The 25,140-nt window shown below is 47.0% G+C and overlaps 1 protein-coding gene across 2 annotated transcripts in view; it reads right to left on the bottom strand.

The window, feature by feature from the left end:
- Nucleotides 1–25,140, bottom strand: part of AHCTF1 (AT-hook containing transcription factor 1) — a 564,884-nt gene that overhangs the window by 123,975 nt on the left and 415,769 nt on the right. For both annotated transcript variants that reach the window (XM_029593945.1, XM_029593946.1), the window contains exons 29-30: nt 9,152–9,590; nt 7,709–7,829 (exon numbers count right to left, since the gene is read on the bottom strand). In XM_029593945.1, the coding sequence (XP_029449805.1) occupies nt 7,709–7,829; nt 9,152–9,590 (560 nt within the window). The remainder of the gene's footprint in view (nt 1–7,708; nt 7,830–9,151; nt 9,591–25,140) is intronic.

Below are 25,140 nucleotides of genomic sequence, written 5' to 3'. Positions count from 1 at the left end.
TTTTGGTCGCCCTTCCCTGCATTTTCTCCAGTGCAATTGGAGAAATTACTTACCTGATAATTTTGCTTTCCTTAGTGTAGACAGATGGACTCAGGACCAATGGGTTATACGCTCCCTTGCTAGCAGATGGAGACAGAGTCAGGTTTCAAAGCTGACATCACCTAAGATATACCCCTACAGTGATCTCAGCCCTCCAGTATTCCATTCAAAAGCCACTGTAGATATACTATTGAAAAACTTCATTTGGTTGAATACAGTAACTGTACTCAACCAAACATAAGCACTGAATCCCAGCAAGATTATAGATGCCCTGATCTAGGGATTGGGTGATGGCTTACCTGTAATCTCTTGGAATCAAGATTCACCTCATGGGCAATTCCCTGGCACTGTTATTGGGCAGCTGTGGGCGAGATGCTGAGTCCATCTGCCTACATTAAGGAAAACAAAATGATCAAATAAGTAATTTTTCCATTTCCTAGCATGCAGCCAGAAGGACTCAGGTCCAAACGGATGTACAAAAGCTACTCCCAAATGGGGCGGGAGGCTGCCCACAGTCCGGTTAGCAACGTGCTTGCAAAAGCCGCATTCTCTTGGGCCCGAAAGCGATAGAACTTGGAGGTGTGCACTGAAGACCATGTCGCCACTTGGCAGTTGTCGACGGGAGACAGTAGCTTAGCTTCCGCCCAGGATACTGCCTCAGCCCTAGTGGAATGAGTTTTAACCTGAGAGGGTAATGGCTTCCCTGCCTCTACATAAGCTCCCGTGATCAACTCTTTGATCAAGCAAGCTATGATAGCTCACGAAGCTGCCTAGCCTTGCTTCCTTCTACTGTGAAGAACAAGCAAGCGGTCCATCTTGCGCACCAGTTCTGAGAGTTCCAGATACCGCACTAAAAGTCTACTTATGTTTAAATGGCGGAGGAGGCGGTAGTCTTCCATGGACTTGAGTCCATCTAGGGAAGGTAAGGAAATGGACTGATTCAAGTGAAACTCCAAAACTACCTTAGGCAAAATTGAAGGAACGGTGCAAAGCTGTAATGCTCCTGGGAGTTATCCGAAGGAATGGTTCCCGACACAACAATGCCTGTAGTTCAGAGATGCGACGAGCCAAGCATTTCGCCACCAAAAACACAGTCTTCAGTGTTTACAGGTGCAGGGATAGACTGCAGAGCGTCCGAAAGGAAGGCCCTGCTAAAAAAAAATCCAATGCTAGATTAAGATGGGAATTGGCCATCATAAGGGAGGTCGAAGATGTTTAACCTCTTTTAGGAAATGGGCCAAGTCTGGATGCGCAGACAGGCGGGTTCCATTCACCTCGCCTCAAACAGGACAGAGCTGCTACCTGGACCTTCAAGGAGTTAAGGGGCAACCCTTTATTCAGGCCATCCTGTAAATATTCCAGAACCATAGGGATTTTAGTCTTCTGAGGGGCAACCCCGCGTTCCTCGCACCAGGCCTCAAATATTGTCCGGATCTGCACATACGCTAAGGTTGTAGAGAGCTTCCGTGCACGGAGCAAGGTGGAAAATACTGCCGCCGAATATCCACGCTTCATCAGGCGAGCCCTCTCAAGACAAAACTGAGTCGGGTCCTCTTGAAGGACCGGACCTTATTGGAGCAGGTCCGTGTGTGGAGGAAGGCATGGGGGGTCTCCACCAGAAGTCTCTGCATGTCTGCGTACCTCGGGCATTTGGGCCAATCCGGAGACACTAGGTGGTCTAGTCCCCTGTGGCACTCGATCTCGCGAATGACCTTGCCCAGCAGGGGCTACGGAGGAAAGGCGTACAGCAGGTCCCGCTCTGGCCAGGCCTGAACAAGGGCATCAATCCCAAAGGATCATTTATATTTTCTGCGTCTGAAGAAGAGATGAGGCCAGAAGGTCAATGGATGGGAAGCCCCAGTAATCTACCAGCAGCTGAAAGGCTCTGGTTGTCATCGTCCATTCCCCTGGATCCAGACTCTCTCTGCTTAGAAAGACTGCTCTGACATTGTCTTTTCCTACGAAGTGGGAGACCGAGATCATCCATAGGTTCAATTCCGCCCATTCCATAAGGGGGTCTATCTCCAGGGTCACTTGCTGACTCTTGGCTCCTCCCTGGCGGTTGATGTAAGCTACTGTTGTTGCATTGTCTGACATTACACGGACCTCCTGACCCTGTAGACATGCTAATCTGACTGCCTGAGCTGCCAGGTGGTTTATGTTCCAGCGCGCCTCTTCCTTAGTTCAACACCCCTGGGTTGCCAGTTCCTGACAGTGAGCTCCCCACCCCTGGAGGCTTGCATATGTTTTAAGAACTAGCCATTCCAAAGGGGGCAGGCTTGTATTCTTGCATGGGTAGGCTTCCTGCAGCCATCACTGAAGCAGAGAACTTACTTCCATCAGTAGGTGTAGGCGAATTGCATAGTCCTGGGACAGAGGATTCCAACGTGACAGGAGGGAGCGTTGGTGTGGACATGTGTGCCCTCGCCCACGGACCTGCTTCCAGGGTTGTTGCCCTCAGACAGAGGACCTGAATATAGCTCCACACCCTGGGGCGTATGGTGTTAGTCAACCGGCACACTCATCTGCCTTATCTTCGAGGATGGAAGGAAGACCTTGTCCTGTTTGGTGTCGATCCGGATTCCCAGATACTCTATGGACTGGGAGGGCTTGAGACTGCTCTTGTCCATCTTAACGACCCAACCGAGCTCCTGAAGCAGGGACATCACCCTGCGAGTCACCTGGAGACTCTCCTCTAACGACATCGCCCGGATCAACCAGTTGTCCAAGTATGGGTGCACCAGGATTCCTTCTTTCTTCAGTGCCACCGCCACAACCACCATAATTCTGGAAAATATTCTGCGGAGTATGGCCAGGCCTAAGGACAGCACCCGGAACTGATAATGGCGGCCTAGCACTGCAAAGTGAAGGAAATGCTAGTGGTCTTGTTGGACTGGAATGTGGATGTAGGCCTCCGATATGTCCAGAGAGGTTAAGAACTCCCTCAGTTGCATGGCCAATATGACGGAGCGTAGTTTCCATGTGGAAATGAATTACTCATAGATGACTGCTGATGCCCTTCAGGTCCAGGATGGGGCAAAAGAGGCAATGAAATAGATGGAATGGGTACGATGGCCTGACCCCTCATGGGTACGATGAAATAGATGGAATGTCTCTTCGTATTTTCCTGGGGTGCAGGTACTGGATTTATAGCCCTCAAATTGAGAAGCTTTGTCAAGGTAGATTCCACTGCCAGCTTCTTGTACTGGGAGTGGCATGGAGACATCCTGAATATGTCCCGAGGGATGCTGTGAAACTCCAGCATGCATCTTTCTCGTATGATATCCAGTACCCATTTGTCCAATATGATTTTGACCCACCAGTGGTAGAAGAGAAATAGCCGACCCCCTATCTCCTTGTACCGTGGATGGGTCGGCAAAACTTCATTGGGAAGTTCGGGCCGAACCTGAACCCGCCCTTTTTTTGGTTGTTGACTCTGAAAGGACTGAGACATTCCCGAGAACTGAGTTGTCTGAAATGAGTTCCTGTAGGGCCAAAAGTGCTGGGAGCCCCTGGCCTGACCCCTCATAGGCAAGGTGCCTGTGACCTCCTATGGAGATTCACCCTACTTACTTGGCCAGCTTTTTCAATTCGTTACCGAATAGGAGGGATCCCTTAAAGGGCATCTTTGTAAGGTTTGCCTTACAGATTGCATCCGCTGACCAAATCCCCAGCCATAGCTGTCTTCTGGCCACCACCGAGGCCACTCCTCTGTGGTCAAGGTATTGACTAGGTCAGAGCCCACATCCGCTAAAAAGGCAGCGGCGGGCTCCATAGCCTCTCTTGAAGGCACTCCAGAGTTATCTGCCTCTCTTGAGAGAAGCAGGCACGAGCACGTCACCAGTGCACAACAGGAAGCAATCTGCACGCCTTACTGGATAAGACTGTGGCAGACCCATCTTCTGAATGGGAGAAGCCTGGCTTGGAAAAGTTCTGGGAGTCCAACCCTCACTGGGTCTCCTCACAGTACTGGAATAGGTAGGACTCTAGGTCAGACTGCAAAGCCCTAATATGGCAGGCAGCACAAAGAGTGTCGCCTTGTGCTTATTTGCTGCCGGAGCCATGCTAAATGGTAACTGTGCACTCAGCTGGCTGGCGCCCGAAATAGAGTGCGCACAGATCTGTCCCGAAGTGCTCAAGTAGAAGCGCCCATATGCGAGACGTTAGGTGCACAGCACGTGGGCAGAGCCGGCCAGCACCGCGCATACAAACGCGCTATGGGGGCCAATGGTGACGCACAAGATGGTGCCCCTATGGACTTCCACGTGGAATGCCCATTGAGCCTGAAGCGGGGCCTAGCCCACTGGGTGGGGGGGGGCGACACTCAACCTGCTTGGGAACATAGTCATTAAGGCGCGCTGAGCAAGGTGACCGGAGAAAAGATTTACCGAAGCCCTTCCACGTCTCTGAATCAGGATTCCTCTTATCTCTTTACTTACCTGGGCTCAGCGCTTACTGACTGAGTACAGAGAGTCTCTGGCTGTGAGGGAAGAGGGCTTTGGCCATCACCCCCACGCTGGGCTTCCTGCACCCTCTGCCTTTCAGCTGCTTCAGCAGCAAAGTCCATGCAGACTCCCTCACAGGCTTTCTGCTTCGGATATATTTTAAAAAGTTATGATGAGTTTTTGCCTCTATGGTCAACTTCTTTCTTAGCCTATCTTATCAATGTCTTACATTTAACTTGCCAATGCTTATGCTTTATCCTATTTTCTTCTGAAGGGTCCTTCTTTCAATTTCTGAATAAAGATCTTTTGGCTAAACAGCCTTTCACCTCACTTTTTAGCCATGCCGGCAAATGTCTGACCTTCCTTCCACCTTTCTTAATGCATGGAATACATGTGGACTGTGCTTCTAAGATGGTATTTGGTTAAAAAAAAACCAAAAAAAAAAAACCCAAAAAACTATCCTCACCTGTTGCACACAATCTTTGTAGCCGCATCTTTCAGTTTTGTTTTGTTTTTTTAATACAATTTCTCATTTTATCAAAGTTTCCCTTTTGAAAGTTTAGTGCTAGAGCCGTGGATTTACTTAGTCTCCCTTCCAGTCATTAATTCAAATATGATATTATGATCACTATTGCCAAGCGACCCCACCACCATTACCTCTCTCAGCAAATCCTGTGCTCCACTGAGAATTAGATCTAAAATTGTTCCCTCTCTTGTCGGCTCCTTATGAGCATAACTGTATATAAATGAAATGTATCCTGGATTTCTGGCCTAGTGTCAACCTCTCTTGCTAACCAATCAGCTTCTGAACCAGTTGCCAAGCTACCAGGGAGCTATACTGCTAACCAAAGGCTCAAAGTCCCTGTTTTATGTTTCTTCAGGTTGCTGAAAGACACAATCACACGAACTCAGAGGCAGACATCCCACACCAAGACAGACACAGATGGAAACTGATATCTGATACCCAGACAGACACAAATACCCATATACTCCACACCAAAGCAAACACAGGCAGACCCACACTCCCAGCAAGAGAACAAGGACATCACACACACAGACCACCAGGCAGACACAAGAATCCAGACAAAGAGACACATACACTCGACACCCAGACAGACCCGTACCCACAGAAAGATACACCATACCCAGAGACAGGCCAAACACCACAGGAAAATAGGTAAGTAGTGGAACATTTTTTCAAATAACTTAGATACCAGCCAAACCAAAATCTTTAGAAGCTGGGCAAAACTATTCCATCATGCCCAATACTTTTCCTTTTTATCCATTTTCAATAAATGTTTATTTTTCTCTTTAGTTTTGTTTTTTTCTTAGTTTAGTTTACCTATTATTTTGCATGGTTAACTTTTTTTTTTTTTTTATATTTTTTGCCTCTCTCCGCAATGCTCCTCCTCCACCCCATCCCTCTCATCCCTCCACCTCTCTAGCCTCTCTGCCCATTCCTCTTCCCTACCTCACCAATTCTTTTCTCCCTGGCAGGCAATAGCTGCAATCTCTCTTTCCAGGTGGGGAACTAATAGCCAAAGGAACTCCTCCTGGGCTGGGTCCTGAGAATGGCAGCCCTTCCTGGCTGTGGAATATTATAGCAGCGCCTTCCATACACCGTCTGCCGTAATGGAAGTGGCTCATTTCCTGGGGCTGCAGAAAGATGTGTCTCTATGCTGTGGCATGCTTATGACATCGTCACTAAGCTCTCTCCTTCATGAACTTGCAGTGCCTCTGTAGAGCCAAGACTGGATAGCACAGCCATTTTTGTCTTCCTCAATGAGTCGGGTGGCATATCCTCCTTCAGGATTGTTTACACCTCTCCATTTGCATTAATCCCTAGTTTCTACTTGACTGAGGGTCAATTACAAAAGGTTTATCCAGGGGTGGTTCTATCATGAGACAGGGTGAGGTTGCCACCTCAGGCAGCAAAATTTTGAAGTGGCAAAAAATAGCCCCTGCCACAGCTGTCTTACGGCCAAAACCAGTGGCGCAGCTTCAGTGAGCTTCCCAATGGGTTTCCCTCCCCCCGCCCCGTGGGCAGAAGAAAGAATCCTTAGTGGGCTGGTGGCACAGTTTCAATCCGCAGCAGTGCAGCTTCACCGACGCGGCCCTCGCCCCCTGGTGGCGCAGCTTCACCAATGCGCCTCTCCACCCCAGTGGCGCAGCTTCAGTGATGCGGCCCCCATCCCCAGTGCATCTTCAGTGAGGCCATCTTAGCAACAAAAGAAGAAACTCAAAAGGACAGTTACAAAAAAGGTCCATAAGTAGGCCTGCTACCATATGGGTTTCCAAGTATATTTTTCTGGTTGGCACCACATCAGTGAATATAAATATACATATAAGTTACATTTTTATCTCAGAAAACTGTACTTTGAATACCCTTTTTGATGTTAAATCTTTTCTGGGTTGGGGAAGTGGTTAATAAAACATTTATTTTCAAATTCATAATTTTTAATTGTGCGTGGGAGAAGGGTTGGTGGTACAAGTTTGTAAGGTTCGCCTGGGGCACTTAATACCCTTGAACCCGCGGTGAGAGAGTGGCAGCTGGTAAGGTTCCTGGGAGTGTGGTAGGTTTACCAGTTCCCTAGAAATTTTATCATTGACACTATCTGCCACTCCTCTGGGAACCCTGACCCCTGCTTTCCCCCCTTCCCCAGCATTTCTAATCACTGAAAGGGTAGATTCCAGGGGGGGCCCCTCTCCCGGACCCTTCAGTAATTTGACTTATGTTGCACCTGGAGAGGTGGGTGGGGGGCACCACCTTATCCCTCACCTCGGGCAGCAGATTATCTTTAGCCACCCTTGATCCCATGTTCTTTCAAAAGTGTAAAATATTTATAAAAACCAAAAGATAGGAAATATTTGGGATTGCAAAGTTTATTCATTATGAGACAGTCAGGCTAAACAAAGGACTAGCTCCATGGCTGAAGTCCAGTTAGGGAAAGAGGACCACAATTGCTGCTACTGTGGTAGCCCCTGCAAGCCAATGAGCAGTGCTGAGGGTGCCCCTTGGACTGATGAAGATCACCTGGAGCCATCCAAGCATGCCATCTAGGGAGAGGGGAGCAGCAGAGGCCAACATGGGGGAAAAATGATGAAAATCCAAATTACCTTTCTCCCAAATGCAACAAAAACCCTCCCTAAACAAGCAAAACTATTATAGAGACAGATTGTTTTCTATTTCCAATATAAAGTTTGCATGATTTTCAAAGATTTACCTTTTACTGACTAGCAACAGACATGCAGCAAGACCAGTGTCCTCAACAGTGCTTAAGGGTTGAAATACAGGGAGCTCATCTTCGGGACCAGATGGATATTTGATTTCTCCCGCTCCTAATCCTATGAAGCAAGAGTATGTGGTAACAAATACTGATTTATAATTTAACAAATTCATAACACGTTACAAAACTCTATACACCAGGAACAAAGTCTAAATGCCCAATGTAGATTTTGCACTCCAGAGAATCATGGTGTATCAGTCACAGAGGTCATAAAATGCAAATGACAAATATCTATGTATACATTGACTGAATTGATTTACTTCACACATACAAGTTCACCCGGTGCTTATGTTTATATAGGTGATTTTCTATGTATCCGCTCAATAATTTCTTTTAACAATAATCTTTTGTTTTCATACTTCAAACAATTATATAGGAAAAATGGGTGGTAGTTTCATATGTTATAAGCAACCATCCAGGTGCCAATGTTTTCTTATGTAATCATTAACAACCACCCGCCTCCAATTTTTATTTGAATTTATGTTATTAAAATATGTTGAGCTGGATCACAGAAGATCAACCCCGTATTTTTCATGTTCATTTTTATTTTTTATTCATATTGTTTTAATAAAATCTTCTTTTTGTGACTAGCACTTTCTATAAATATTTCTATAAATTTTCTTTTTCAGCCGTCAAAGAATGAATGTCTTTTGTACTCCCTAAGGGAGTACAAAAGACATTCATTAAAGTTAAGTAATCGTGATTCTTCCTTTGACGGCTGAAAAAAAAAAAAAGAAAGAAAATTTATAGAAATATTTATAGAAAAGTGCTAGTCACAAAAAGAAGATTTTATTAAAACAATATGAATAAAAAATAAAAATGAACATGAAAAAAACGGGGTTGATCTTCTGTGATCCAGCTCAACATATTTTAATAACATAAATTCAAATAAAAATTGGAGGCGGGAGGTTGTTAATGATTACATAAGAAAACATTGGCACCTGGATGGTTGCTTATAACATATGAAACTACCACCCGTTTTTCCTATATAATTGTTTGAAGTATGAAAACAAAAGATTATTGTTAAAAGAAATTATTGAGCGGATACATAGAAAATCACCTATATAAAAATAAGCACCGGGTGAACTTGTATGTGTGAAATATATGGTACTCATTTGGTGAGGATCTCAATTGAAAGACTGTTGACGATTTACTGGCAGATTTTACCATTAGTGCAAGTCAAACTACAATAATGCTTGCAAGGCACCATCAATTTTGCAAATACATTTTATGGCTGACAAATTGACAAAGGAAAACAAAATTTTTCAAGCCAATTCTGGCTTTATAATTAACAGTAATTGAGTGACAAACATTTGTCTGCAGCAAAATGCAAGAGTTGTATATTATAAATAATCAGAAATTGGTCAAAATAAAACATACCCTTGCTTTCCTGGTGCTCTGCAGTATTTTGCTGCTGAAAATGAAGTTCACTTTCAGCAATCTTTTCACCATCATTATCCTCATGCTGTTCTTGGACTGTAACAGGCTCTTGAGAAGTTGAAATGGTTGGCTTGCTGGCTATAAAAACAACATCGTCCCCCAAGTCTTCTGGAGTCTGTGCATCATGAAACTCCAGGGTAGTTTGGTCTGACCTTACAGAAATGTCACTAGTCTCTTTGCTGACTTCCAATCTCTTTGGGCTGTTATCTTGTACACCTGAAGAAGACTCTTCCATTTCATCATAGTCCTCCAAAGGATAAATTGGCCTATGAAAATCAACTTTCCCTCCACTGATAGTCCAAGGATTCTCTATCTCAAGACCAGATCTTGGTATAGGTGACTCTATAATCAGGTGTTTTGTTCTGCTGTTTTCTACAACCTTTAAGATGAAGAATATGATTAGAAAATGAAAGGAGATATCGCAATACAAAGAAAGCATTTTCATGTCTGCAAATACCATGCGCCCTTAAATGACCTGTGGACTTATTGGAGAAACAACGAATAAGCACTGCGCCACTGCTTTTTCATTAAATAATCCTCATCTTAAAGTATGTAGGTATAATTTTGAAATAAGCATGGAAAAAAATATCACCTGCATTTGTATTATTAGATATATTTTGCTGCTCTATTCTCTTCAGTCAGCCTGATTAGTTTGGATTAAAGATGTCAAAACTCCTACGTTAACTACTGCATTCAGGAATAAAAGTGATAAATCGATATAACATCTTTATACTCCATAATAAAGACTTACAATGTTTTAGATGTATTGGTGTACACCACAATTAGCAGTTTATAGTCTGATGGGCAAGAATCTAGTACAGCAATATCAATCCCAAGTGCATGTATACTATTGGTTCTCTAGCCAAAGCATACACTATTCAACTATTAGAAGAAAACATGGATCTCATACCCTATGAGTTTCCTGCTCCCCAGGCTGAGATATGGATGGGAGTGCTCCCTATGGTGCACCTCCTAGAGACATAGCCAAAAAGGTTTTTCAAATATCTTTCCTAGGTCCTGCTCTGTGGCTCAGGTTATAGAGCTGAATTCTGCATAGCAAAGGATCAGAAATGTTGAGATTACTTACCTGATAATCTCCTTTTCCTTAGTGTAGACAGATGGACTCAGAACGAATGGGTATAGTATCCGCATGCTAGCAGTTGGAGACGGATCTGATGTCAGCACGGGTGTATATATACCCCCACAGGAAGCGTAGCAACTTAGTAATCTTCCTTGCAAAAGCTGTTATGGATGTGTGTACTGACGCTCAGTGAAAAGTGAAACAGGATTCCCCTGACCGATTGACAATAGCTGGAGACCGCCAGCATTCCCAACTGGAAGGCATTGACACCTGGTAGAGTGTACGCTCTTATGGAACATATGACATGGCTTACCTTGAATCGGTGAAACCCATGCACACAGGCAGCTGGGCAGGATGCTGAGTCCATCTGTCTACACTAAGGAAAAGGAGATTATCAGGTAAGTAATCTCAACATTTCCTGGCGTGTAGCCAGATGGACTCAGAACGAATGGGATGTACAAAAGCTTTACTCCCAGCCTGGGCGGGAGGCTGCCTGAGGACCATGTAGTACCGCCCTCGCAAATGCTGAGTTCTCCCTAGCCTGGACATCCAGACGGTAGAACCTGGAGAAGGTATGGAGGGAGGACCACGTCGCCGCTTTACAGATTTCTGCAGGCGACAGCATCCTGGATTCCGCCCAGGATGCCGCTTGTGCTCTGGTAGAATGAGCCTTGACCTGTAGAGGCGGAGACTTCCCGGCCTCCATGTAAGCTGCTCTGATAACTTCTTTAATCCAGCGGGCGATGGTGGGCCGAGAGGCCGCTTCACCTTGCTTCTTCCCGCTGTGCAGGACGAACAGATGGTCTGTCTTTCGTAGTTCTTGTGTCACTTCCAGATATCTAGGCAGCAGTCTGCCTATGTCGAGATGGCGTAGCAAACGTCCTTCTTCAGATTTCTTCAAACCTGCCGTGGTAGGCAAGGATATAGTCTGATTAAGGTGAAACTGTGAAACCACTTTAGGTAAAAAGGAGGGAACCGTGCGAAGATGGATAACCTCTGGAGTGATTCTTAGAAAGGGATCACGGCAGGACAGTGCTTGTAGCTCTGAGACGCGGCGTGCGGAACACACCGCCAATAAGAACACCATCTTCAAGGTTAGAGAACGGAGAGACAGGCCCCGAAGGGGTCTGAAGGTGGATCCCGCGAGGAAATCCAAAACAAGGTTGAGGTTCCATAAGGGCACAGGCCACTTCAGTGGCGGACGAATATGCTTGACTCCTTGCAGGAAGCGAGAAACATCTGGGTGCTTGGCGATGGTCTTGCCAATCCCTCCTGGGGCCATAGCAAGACAGCGCAGTCACCTGAACCTTGATGGAGCTGAGGGAGAGACCCTTCTGAAGTCCATCTTGCAGGAAATCCAACACAATAGGGATCGTGGTCGCATGTGGATTGGTGCCATGAGTGTCGCACCATGCTTCAAATACTCTCCAGATCCTTACATAGGTGAGGGATGTGGAAAACTTGCGAGCTCGGAGAAGTGTAGCTATCACGGGCTCCGAGTAACCTCTTTTCTTCAGTCTAGCCCTCTCAATGGCCAGACCGTAAGAGAGAATTGAGCTGGATCCTCGTGGAAGATGGGACCTTGACGTAGAAGGTCCCGGAGAGGAGGCAGGGGAAGGGGCTCAACTGCCAGTAGTCTTCTCATGTCCGCGTACCAGGGTCTTCTTGGCCAGTCTGGTGCCACTAGAAGAACTAGGCCCCGGTGTTTCTGAATCTTGTGGATGATGGCGCCCAGCAGAGGCCACGGAGGAAAGGCGTATAGCAGAGTCCCTGGAGGCCACGGCTGAACCAGGGCATCGATTCAGTGGGAGAATGGATCGCGCCTCCGGCTGAAGTATCTGGGTACTTGAGCATTGGACTTGTCCGCCAGTAAATCCATGTCCGGAATCCCCCAGTGATCCACAATCATCTGGAAGGCTGTGGGTGACAGCTGCCACTCTCCCGGATTTAGACGTTCTCTGCTGAGGAAGTCTGCCGTGGTGTTGTCCTTCCCAGCAATGTGGACGGCGGAGATGTCCTGAAGATTCGCCTCTGCCCAAACCATCAGTGGGGCGATCTCCAGAGATACTTGTCGGCTTCTGGTTCCGCCCTGACGGTTGATGTATGCCACCGTGGTGGCGTTGTCGGACATTACTCGGACTGCTCTGTTCTTCAGTCTGTGAGCAAATCGAAGGCATGCCAATCAGACTGCCCAAGCCTCTAGACGGTTGATGTTCCACGCTGACTCTTCTCCGCGCCACCGCCCTTGTGCGGTGAGTCCTTCGCAGTGTGCTCCCCATCCGCTCAGGCTGGCATCTGTGGTGAGCAGAGTCCACGTGGGGGAGGACATCCTCGACCCCTTGCTTATGTGGTCGGACCGCAGCCACCACCGTAACTGTGTCCGGACTCTGGCAGGCAGAGGTAGGTGCGTGGAATAGTTCCATAGACGAGGGCTCCAATGAGAGAGCAGGGAGTGTTGTAGAGGTCTCATATGGGCTCTTGCCCAAGGTACCACTTCCAGGGTGGATGCCATGAGACCAAGAACCTGCAGATAATCCCAAGCTATGGGCCAACTGGCTCCCATCAAGTACTGGATACGCATCTGGAGTTTTAACCTTCTCTTGGTAGTGAGACTGGCTGTGTCTGCCTGGGTGTCGAACTGTACTCCCAGGTATTCCAGAGACTGGGAAGGCTGTAGGCAACTCTTGCTGAGGTTGATTACCCAGCCCAAGCTTTCCAGAAGGGCGATCACTCTGTCGGTTGTCCGACGACTCTCCTCTCGTGATTTCGCCCTGATCAGCCAATCGTCTAGGTAGGGATGGACCAGAATTCCTTCCCGCCTGAGGGCCGCTGCTACCACGACAACCACCTTGGTGAAGGTCCGCGGTGACGTGGCCAATCCGAAGGGCAGAGCCCGGAATTGGAAGTGGTGACCCAAAACCTTGAAGCGTAGGTAGCGCTGATGATCCGGATATGCTGGTAGGCTTCAGACAAGTCTAATGCCGTGAGGAATTCTCCTGGCTGTACTGCGGTCTTGACGGAGCGCAGAGTTTCCATGCGAAACCTCGGGACCCGTAAGTATCGATTGACGGACTTGAGGTCCAGTACAGGCCGAAAGGTGCCCCCTTTCTTGGGTACCATGAAATAAATGGAATAGTGTCCAGAATTCACTTCCCAGGCAGGTACTGGGATGATAGCGTTCAAGGACAGGAGCCTCGCCAAGGTAGCTTCCAATGCTGCCTTCTTGTGTATGGGACATGAAGATTCCACAAACTTGTCCGGAGGGAGATGATGAAAGTCCAGATAATATCCCTCTCGGATAATGGCGAGGACCCACTGGTCCGACGTGATCTCGACCCATCTGGGGTAGAAGAGGGTTAACCTGCCCCCTATGGCTCCGTCCCCCAGATGAATCGGCGGATTCTCATTGGGAGGCACGGCCGGGACCTGAGCCCGGGCCTGCTCCCCTCTTGCGCTGCTTGGTCCGAAAAGACTGATTCCTGGCCTGAGGACGTGGTGCCTGGTAGCGACTGCTGTAAGGAACAAAGCGCCTTGAACTCCTGCCCCTGGAGGGCCTTGGAAAGGTGCGCTGGCCCCTTCTGAACCGATCTTCCGGCAGTCTAGGCACTGGAGAGGCACCCCATGTACTGGCCAGTTTATCAAGGTCGCTCCCAAATAGGAAAGAGCCCTTAAAGGGCAATCTGGTGAGGCGTGTCTTAGAAGGCGCATCAGCCGACCATCTCCGGATCCAGAGCTGCCTCCTGGCGGCTACGGAGGATAAGATCCCCTTAGCTGTTGTCCGGACTAGGTCTGATGCAGCATCCGTGAGGAACGAAAGAGCTGACTTCATGTCCGCTGCTGGAGCGTTGTTCCTAACCTGTGACAAACAGGCACGCGTCACCACTGTGCAGCAGGTCGCAATCCGCAATGATAGAGCTGCCACCTCAAAGGTCTGCTTCAGAATGGCGTCCAGTCGCCGGTCATGAGGCTCCTTGAGGGCCGTCCCCCCCTCAACTGGAATGGTAGTGCGCTTGACCACAGCGCTAATCAAGGCGTCCACCTGAGGGCACGCCAGCAGGTCCTGTATAGCCGGTGACAATGGGTACATGCCCGTCAGGGCCCGGCCCCCTTTGAAGGAAACCGCTGGTGCTGCCCATTCTAAATCTATCAGTTGTTGTGCTGCTTGCAAGAATGGAAAATGGCGGGCTGTAGGACGAAGACCTTCCAGCAGGGGGTTCTGCGCAGAGGGAACCGTAGCGCTGGGACTTGTAATATCCAACTCCGCCAGACACTGAGACACCAGGTCGGAGAGATCCTCCTTAGGGAAGAACCGCCTCATGGTTCTATATGGCTCAATCCCTGTGGGGAGTTCCCCCTCGTCCGGGAGTTCGGACTCATCCGGTGAAACCTCCTCGTCTGACTGATCTGGACTGTCCAGTGGCGGGAGGACCCGCTCACGATAAGGGCGTGAGGGTCCAGAAACAGGATCTGCAGAAGCTGCCGCCGCAGTCGCAGCCACCGCAGGAACAGCAGGAACCGCAGGGCCTGGACGGGAAGCCGTTTGCATCTGTACAAAGGCATGAATCCCTTTAAAGAGATCCACCCAGGAAATGGAAGCAGCCTCTAATCGCCGGGGTACCAGATCCCCCGGGATTCCCGATTGGTCGAGACTGCCCGCTAAATCCGGGGTAGCCCCTGGGGAACTGTCAGCAAATCGTGGCTGAGACTGGTCATGGCCCGAGGGTCCCACGGCCTCCTCACATTGGGCACATAGGGAGTCTGGCTCTTCACTGTGCGTGGCTCTAAGCTGGCATGCAGAGCAGAGGCCAAGGGCTTTAATGCCTCAGGCAGGCGGCGCCGCCGCTGAAGACGCTGAGGCGTTCTGTTCCATGGAAAAGTATGCGCTGAATGAGAAGCAGCAATAATATATGCTTAATAGAACAGGCGCACAATAATAATAATATGCGGCAGCAATATGCGCTTAATACAACAGGCACACAATAATAATAATATGCGGCAGCAATATGCGCTTAATACAACAGGCGCTTAACCATAATAATATGCAATATGTTCTCAGCAATAGGCGGCCATGAAAGCAGCTCAATTGTATGCAATATGGTCTCAGCAATATGCAGTTAGCAATACACGTTCAATGGCCTTCAATAAGCTCTCAGCAATAAGCGGTTAGCAATACCCGCTCAATGGTATTCAATAGGCTCTCAGCAATAAGCGGTTAGCAATACACGCTCAATGGTATTCAATAGGCTCTCAGCAATAAGCGTTTAGCAATACACGCTCAATGGCCTTCAATAGGCTCTCAGCAATATGCCTTTAGCAATACACGCTCAATGGCTTTCAATATGCTCTCAGCAATAGGCAGTTAGCAATACACACTCAGTGGCATTCAATATGCTCTTAGCAATAAGGCAATATACGCACAAGGAGAAATAGAGCCGCGCCTATTACGGGCGCTCAATACCTGAACAAGGCCCACAAAATGGCGCCTTCCACAGCGTGCCACGCCACCGATCCTCTGTTCCTCGGAGACCAGAAATAAGAGATGTACACCTTACCTGATCCTCGGCGCTTCCCGGCTGGAACCCGGGCGGTCTCCGGCTGCGGTGGGAGAGGGCAAGTACCTTCACCGCCGCGTTTGAGGATATGCACCCGCTGCCTCGTCCACGCCCGGACCGAGGCACCTCGTATGCCTCACCTGAACCTCGCCCGGGGGCTATGTCCCTGCCGCGATTCGGCCACCGGACCGAGGACTTAGACCTCCGGGGGATCACGGAAATCACCCCGGGAAACTCTACCGGGGGAGGGACCTTAGGGTATCACCTCAGGAGTGCGGGGCTCGATGTTGTAGAAGTTGTAGTTGAAAGAAAGTAGAAAGTAGATTTGGAAAACACGCTCAGCGAGCGTGCAGGCTCTCCAAACTGCTTTGGAGACGGAAATTACCAAGTTGCTATGCTTCCTGTGGGGGTATATATACACCCGTGCTGACGTCAGATCCGTCTCCAACTGCTAGCACGCGGATACTATACCCATTCGTTCTGAGTCCATCTGGCTACACGCCAGGAAATCAGAGTTGTTTACCTGTAACAGGTATTCTCAGAGAACAGCATGTCATTCTTCACATATGGGTGACATGTGATGGAGACAATGCTTGGAAAACTTATGTCAAGTTTCTAGAACTTCAACTAAGTCTCACTACATGCTCTTGTGAGGGTTCCTTCAGTCTGATAATCCAGCAAGAAAAATAACCCAATCCATGGGGAGGTGGGTGGGTATTTTGAGGACTGATTTTCTACTTTCCTCGGAGAACACCTGTTAGAGGTAAGCAATTGCCTTCTCAGAGGACAAGCAGGACGGCAGTTCTCACACATGGGTAATCCCTAGCTACAGGCAGCCCCCTCCCCAAAACAATGGAATAAACAAAACCAGTGCTAACAGGCACAACCAGTTTTTGTTGGCAACACATTTTTTATATTTTATTCTTAACCTATGGGGGCAGCATGTAACAAAAAAACAACAGGCCATAGGCAGGGTCAGAGTTGGGTTCTATACTTCAAACAAGTACCGGAGGACAGGCTCGCCAAACTTGCTGTCACATTGGCCATCCCTGTCCAAACAGTAATGTGATGTGATTGAATGGAGAGAACGCCATGTCACAGCCTTGCAGATCTCCTCCATAGGGACTAATCACAAGTGAGCCATTGACTCTGCAACGGCTTGAATAAAGAAAGTCCTGACATGGCCACAAGAGTCAAGCCCAAACAAGCATAACAGGATAAACAATCTGCTAGTCAATCGGAGAGCATCTGTTTGGCAATGATGATCCCCAACTTGCTCTGATCAAAGGAAACAAAAAGCTAACTGGAGTTTCTATGGGCATCAGTCCGCTATAGATAGAAAGCCAAGCCTCGCTTGCATTCCAAACTGTGCAGGACTTATTCACCTTGGTGCACATGCGGCCTGTGGAAAAATGTTGGAAGGACAATTGAGTGGTTAAGATGGAAGTCTGACACCATCTTAGGCAGGAACTTAGGGTGCAAATGCAAGACCACCCTTTCATAATAGTCAGTATAAGGTAGATAAGATACTAAGGCTTGAAGCTCACTGACCCTGCACACTCAAGTAACTGCAAGTAAAAATATGACTCTCCGGATCAGGGATATCAGGTTACAGGAGCACAGCAGCTCGAAAAGTGCTCTCATCAGCTGGGACAAAACCATGTTGAGATCCCATAACACAGAAGGTGGTCTGATGGGCAGCTTCAAAGCAGACCCTGCATGAAATGTACAACTAAAGGCTGTACAGAGATGGGCTTATCTCCTACATGGTGATGAATATGCACCTACTAAAGGAAGGGGTACCTTGACCGAGTTTATCTTAAGACCAATTTCAGAGAGATGAAGAAGGTAGTCAAGCAGTTCTTGTTTGGAACAGGAAAAAGGATGTAGGGACCTGGTGCTCATACCACACAGCAAACCTTCTCAATTTCAGCCAATAGGACTTCCTAGTGAATGGCTTTCTGGAAGCCAAAAGGCTGCAATACATCCTCAGAGGTCAAGTGATTGCAGAATCAGCCTTTCAACATTCAAACAGTGAGCGCAATAGACCAGTGGTTGGGATGGCGTAACCTGCCTTGAGCCTGAGTTACGATATCTAGGGAAACCTCCAGTCTGAAGAAGTTCCCAAATGGACATCTCTCACAGAAGTGGAAACCAGTTTTATTTACAGGTCCTTGTATTCTGCAATTAATTACCAGAAAACTATCTTGGTCAATCAGGCGATATGAGTATCATAGACCCCTTGTCCTGCTGAGCTTCAACAAAGTCTTCACCACCAATGATACTGAAGAATATGCATATGGAAGTCCCTGGCTCCAATAAAAGGCAACTTCATCCAAGGCTAGTCTTCTGCATGCCCAGTGCGTGAAACAGAAAGGGTCCTTTCTGTTCCAAGGAGCCATGAACAGATCCACCTCAGGGTGCCCCAGAAGATCCAATTTGCTGCTGCTTGGTCCAGGGATCATTTGTGGGGTCTTAAGTACCAACTCAGTCTTCATGTTGTTCAGATAGGTGGCCTGGAGCATCATCCTTCCAGAGATGGACCAGACCCACAGCTGGATGGACTTGTTCCAACAAAGGTAAGAGCTCATACCTCTCTGTTTGTTGATGTAATACATCACCACTTGGTTGTCCGTCTGGACCAGAACAACCTTGCTGAACAGCATATTTCTGAAAGCCATACAGTGTACTGAATTGCCCAGAGCTCCAGGATGTTTATCTGACAACGTGGTTCACGGGTGGACCAAGAACTCTGGGGGCAGAGCCCATCAGCATGAGTTCCCCAGGCAGGTTGTATGCATCCATTGTAAGGACAATTTGAACCTGGGGAATTTAGAAAAACTCCCCAAACCAGATGGGAATTGTCCCACCACCAGGACAAGGAGTCTTGTAGTAGTGAAGTTATGCAGATGCAGTCCCATAGGTCTTGAGTGGTGTTTATCCACTGTGACCTCAAAGTCCATTGGGCTCTTCTCATGTACAGACATGCCATGGGAGTAATATGTACTGCTGTAGCCATGTGGACCAACAACCTCAACAAGCTGATGTCTGTTGACTCATTTGGACCTCTTATGCTATGGCCACCAGGGTGGTGGCTCATTGTTGTGGGAGGAAATTAAACCTATTGAATGTTCCACAAAATCGTCTTCCCAACTTGTCTTGGGGTTGAACAGTGCTTCAAGAATTGCTGCTCACGGAGCTCTCCTCCTCCTTAATGGCCAGAACGGTCAAGCCTGTTCCACCAAGGCAGAGAGAGCAGGGATTCTATTCCAAGTATTTGATTAGTGTCTTGCAGAACGCCTATAAATTCCAATCGATGTGACAGGCAGAGATGAAAATTAGGGTAGTTGATGACAAACCCTCATAACTCCAACACCCAGATGGTCAAGCACATTGACTCGTCTGCTTCTGCCCCTGATATACTCTAGATCGGTCAATTGTACAGATAGGGAAACATTCACACCCCCCACACCTGCGCAGGTGAAGCACTACCACAGACAGGCATTTTTTGAAAACACACTGTGCAGACACAAGACCAAACAGCAGAACACGATACTGGAGATGCCAGTTTCCTAATACGAATCAGATATTTTCTGTGACTAGGGAATATTCCGATGTCAGTGTAGACATCCTTAAGATTGAGAGAACATAGCCAGTCCCCTTTTTGCAGAAAAGGATCAAGGTGCCTAAGGAAACCATCTTGAACTTTTCCTTTTGTGATGAGTTTAAGGCTCTGTGGTTTAGGATGAGACACAGTCCCCCTGTTTTCTTTGAAATCAGGGAGTAGAATCTCTGCCCTCTCTGCACTGGTGGAACAGGATCAACTGCTCTGGCCATTAAGAGAGGAGAATTCCATGATCAGCAATGCCTGATGCACTGCTCGACCCCAAGGCAAGTTTGGAGGGCAATTTGATGAGACATCCAATAAGTTTAATTTGTACCCTCTGTGGACAATACCCAGGACCCATGTGTCTGAATTTATACTGGACCATCAATTTATGAAGAATCATAGCCTGCCCCCCACCAGAAGGTCCTGCAGCATGGGTACAGATAGGTCTTGGCTATGCTCTTCGCAGTCCAGTCAAAATCCCATCCCAGGTGCTGAAAGGGAAACTGTCTGGGGCTTAGGGGCACTCTGCTGTGCCTGAGATGGCTGCAAGGGTTTTGCTGTGCATGGGACCAAGGCCATGGAAGATATTGCTTCCTTGAGAGGAATAAGTGCTTCTTCTACCCCAACCTTGGATACCTCCTAGAAGAGACGACCAGGTCTGAAGTGGCCATGGAAAGTTGGAGGATCACACTGTGATCTTGGATCTCTGCCACTGCATCCTTGACTCAATCTCCGAAAAAAATTCTCTCTAGTACACAATGTCATTAGTGTACCTCTGGATGGAGATCAGAGGGGTGCAAACCAGGTGAGTCTATGCAACCATTCATCTTACAATGTTTTCAAGATGGCAGAAACATTGTAAGGTCCTAATCTTTTTCACACTCTAGACTCTTGGCCAGTGGTGTCTGGAAGGCATTGTGGTGCTTCTGAGGAAGCTGCTTGGCCACCTCTTGCTCCTGCTTCAGGATGTCCCACATGTATTGGCCCAGAAGAGCTGGTAGGCCGCTAAGTGGACAATGAGAATGATGTCCTGGAACACTTCTCCCAAGAGTATCCATGGCCCTAGGATCAGGACCTAGAGTGCCTAGTCTTCTTGACAGTGGATTTGACTACCACAACTGGTGCGGTAGTTGGCACTTGTCAAATCTGGGAGCCTTCTGGTTAAAATACACCATGTCTGACTAATTGTTTTTGTTTGAGGAGTTCTCCCACATCCTTAACAGCACCTCCTGTAGGATCTCATGCACTGGGACTGCCACAATCTCCTTGGGAGGCTCCATGTACTGGAAAATATCCATTATTTTGTGCCTGGATTCCTTCTCTGTTTGAAAGGTAAATGGGATGGCTTCCACAGTCAACCGCACAAACCCTGTGAAGAAGAGGTCCTCTGACAGACTTTCTTCTGCCTGGTGGAGGCAGGATCAGAGGAAAGACCCATCGATCCATTTGAACCATCATCAGAGAACCCACACCCCCAGGAGTAAGAGAAATCTGACCTACTGCGGATAGCAGAGTTGGGATCTCTGGGCATTCTGTCCCCAGTCAGGTCAGTGACCGGTACAAGCCGGTGGTCCTGGGACCCCACCTCTTTAGGGGTGGAGGCTTCTTCTCCCAAGGAGTCAAGGATTACCAACAGGCTGGCTGCCGACTGACAATCCTCCAGGACTTGGTGATGGAGCAGGCACAGACACCGGTGCAGCTTTGATGAGCGTATGGAAAGGGTCTAACAGTGGCTCAAGAACGGACAGGTCCCCTCTCTGTGCCTTCTTCGACTGTGAGGAGCTGGGAGATGGCCTGTCTCCAGGTTTTCTATTTGTACCAACATCAATGGAGCCAATCCCCCCCCCCCCCCCGATGTTGATGACTCCACTTCCATCGGTGCAGGCATGTGGTCTGTCAATTTCTATTCTTCCAATGTCAATGGATTGGTTTTCAGTACCTGAACAGACATTCCATCAAATCCAAGCAGGACTGGCATCCTTTAAGGATCATTTCTGCATACTTGCTGCAACCCCTGAAATCAATCGATGCCCCCAAGCAGAGGGCACATCTATCATGGGGATCTATGAAACACAGTCCTCTTGCATTGAGGGGCACTACTGGAAACCTGAAGACATGGCATTACAAAACAAAAGGGATGCAAAAGCGAACTTGATGGCTAGTGGGTACCGATGGCACCACTGCCCGAAGGGAACGAATGCAAAAGAAAACTTGCAAAAACGCTGAAAAAAACAACCTAGGGATTCTATCAGGAAGACCACAGGACCTCATGTTGAACAGTGCAGAGAAAAGAACTCCATGAGAAACTAAAAATTTGAAACAATGCCCAAAACCCCACAAATAAAAAAAATACTGAAGCTTTAATTGTGATCACCGAGCTCCACGGAAAAAGAAACGACTGAAGGCATTCTGTGTGGTTCTGTGGTACATTGCATGCCGTGGGAAAGCTCAATGAGGCTTGGTCAAAGTTCCTGTAATGTTTGACATAAAAGTTCCATCCAGCTTATCCTTGGACAATTCAGACCCTGTGTCAGTCTGGGCTGTTTAGACTTGAGTTAAGTTATGGAGGTAGCATGCTAAAGCTTGGAGGAGAAAGGTCCAGGTAGGAAGCTCACATTCTGGAGATTAATGAATGGCTATGTAGAAGGTGTCGATGAGAGTGTTGTGGCTTCTGGACCAAGGGACGATTTTTCCAGGACTGCCGAGTACAGATGGGGTCCACCTTTTGAAGAAGGGGCACAGTAACTTCCAACACAGACTAGCAAACCTACTGAGGAGGGCTTTAAACCAGAATCAGGGATGGGTGAACAAAACCCTATGATAAAAATAAAACAAATACTTGCACGGAAATTACAAAAACAGGCTATATCTAGAAACTATGTACACTAATGCTCATAGTATGAGAAATAAATTCCCAGATATAGAGGCAGTCATTGAAGAAGCCAATTTAGATGTTATGGCTGACACAGACTTGGTACACAGAAAACCATGACTGGGATAGTGATAGCGGGCTACAATCTATTCAGGAAGGACCAGATAGGAAAGAAAGGGAGGCGTGGCATTATATATATATAAACAATGTTAAAGCAACAGAATTGCAGAGCTTGCGAGGTAAGGAGGCAATTTTGTTAATTTGGAAAGAGGTAATGGAACATCTAATTATATTGCTGTAATATACAGGCCATTACAGAGAGAGGAGATGGACAGAGATTTAATAGACAATATTCACAAAATTGCCAAGAAAGGGGAGGTGCTATTGTTAGGGGATTTCAGTTTGCTGGGATGTTGATTGGGACATCCCAACTGTGGTGTCTTCTAGAAGCAAAGAGATCCTGGATTTTCTGCAAGGAGAATTGTTCTGTCAACTAGTACTGGAACTCGCACAGAAGGGGCGATACCGGACCTGGTGCTTACAAAAGGGGACAGTATCTCTGATGTTGTAGTTCATTATCTGACATCCAGTGATCACCGAATGGCGATGAAGATTCAATTCAAAGGCAAGGGTGCCAAGATTTCAGGAACCCTAACAGGGTCATTCATCAGAATGCGTTATGGTGTTAACACATGCGATAATAGCATTAGCGCATGGTGCGAATGCAAATTTTGGGAAGGTGTAGGATTAGGGAAGAGTTTGGGTGGAATTTATGAAAATGAGGGGCGATATCGCACCATGTGATAGCATAACATGCTATCACAAGGTTTTAACACCAGAAATAACTACACCTTTTTTCCTGGCTCTAAGCTGTGCGATATGACCGAAATGGCCATAATGCAACTCGCAATACATTTTTTGAATGGCATTTTGGCCATTTCTGGGCTTGGGAGGAGAAAGGAGAGGGGAAGGGGGAGAGAGAGGGAGTGGAGTAGAAAGAGAGCAAGAACCTATCCATAAGGCCCTCATAGTAGTCAAGTATTTATATCTCTATAGGATGGGCAGCTAATAGCTCGAGGTGAGGTGTTGGTGGTGGTTTAGGGGCCAGTGTTTCATGCATAGTGAGACGTACGAACAGCACAGTACACCTTGGTGAAGATTTGACTTTATTTGGAGTGAGGAAAGTTTCAGAAAGATGAAATTGTGTACTATGTTATCTCACCCTAGCTTGATGGTACCTTCTGATTTCTTTATCATCTTGATGGGAACGAAGAGAAAAGACGGGAACCAGTCCCTTCTACCTGGGACTGCTTCCTCTCCCCTTCTCATACAATCTACCATTGATTCCTTTACGTTACCAGGCACTTCAGGAATCAAACATTTATTTATTTATTTATTATTTTTATATACCGACATTCGATCTCAATTGAGATATCACACCGGTTTACATTCAGGTACTGTAGGTATTTCTCTATCCCCAGAGGGCTTACAATCTAAGTTTTTGTACCTGAGGCAATGGAGGGTAAAGTGACTTGCCCAAGGTCACAAGGAGCGACAGCAGGACTCGAACCCTGGTCTCCTGGTTCATAGTCCACTGCTCTAACCACGAGGCTATTCCTCCTCCCCTCCCATGAGGGGTTTGGAGGGTCTCTCTGCCCAAAATGAGACTTTTATATTTCTTAGTCCACCAGCTTGACATGTTCTTCAGCCAGGAATGGATCAACAAGTGTTTTGGTTGCTGAGATAATGGTCCAAAGTGTGCATGTCTCTACACCCATAGATGGAGAAGAACCTGCTGTTGAGGCACTACTGGAATTGGTAAAAAATTCTACTCCCAATACCCCTACAAAGATCTCTGCTGTCTCTCCTATTAGAACATCTTTGATCACTTTTAAAACTTTATGGACAGCAACAGTAGGATTACAGAACTCTTACTTCTAGAATAGATAATATTTTGTCTTCAGTTAATGATCTCTCTATAACTGTTTCCTCTTATTCTCAAAGACATATTGATTGTGATAAGATTCAAGAATTGTCAGGATATATTAAGGAGCTTCAGGAGAGAAATATGGCTTTAAGGATAATTAATAGTCCCATTGCAGAATGGAAAATGGAGAAATTACTTACCTGATAATTTTGTTTTCCTTAGTATAGACAGATGGACTCAGGACCAATGGGTATAGTGTACACCTGATAGCAGATAGGAGATGGAGTCAAATTTCAAAGCTGACATCAGCCTACATATACCCGTGCAGGAAGCTCAGCTCTTCAGTATTCTCCTCGAAAAGCATTTGCGGATATATGTGTGCTTTAATAACTTGATTAACTTGGTTAACTTGATTAACTAGGACTGGTTCAACTGATTTCCAAATTGGAGACCGCCAGTGCACTCAACAACAGTATGGGGTATGTTGGTGTGAATGAATGAAAAATTGAGACATGTTAATTGGTCTGTTGAGAAAATAATATATTCCATTTGGAAGCTTTATAGGATAATATTTATACATGAAAGTTTGATCTAATAAAATAAAAAAAACTTTTTCACTAAAAAAAGTGATTTATTATTTTGATATAAATCAGTGAGCTGGGAAAGATATGTTTGTTGCCTATACAGTGTGTTTTCACCCTTGTTGAATGGGCCTTGACTTGCAGAGGAGGAGGCTTCCCTGCCTCTATGTATGCCGCCTTGATTATTTCTTTGATCCAGCGGGCTATGGTTGCCCGTGAGGCTGCTTCCCCCTGTTTCTTCACGCTGTGAAGGCCGAATAGGTGGTCCGTCTTTCACACAGATTCCGATCTTTCCAGGTATTGGAC

Source organism: Rhinatrema bivittatum, chromosome 3, assembly GCF_901001135.1.
Source record: "Rhinatrema bivittatum chromosome 3, aRhiBiv1.1, whole genome shotgun sequence".
Taxonomy (NCBI): Eukaryota; Metazoa; Chordata; class Amphibia; order Gymnophiona; family Rhinatrematidae; genus Rhinatrema; species Rhinatrema bivittatum.
This window is presented reverse-complemented; position numbering and strand designations above follow the sequence as displayed.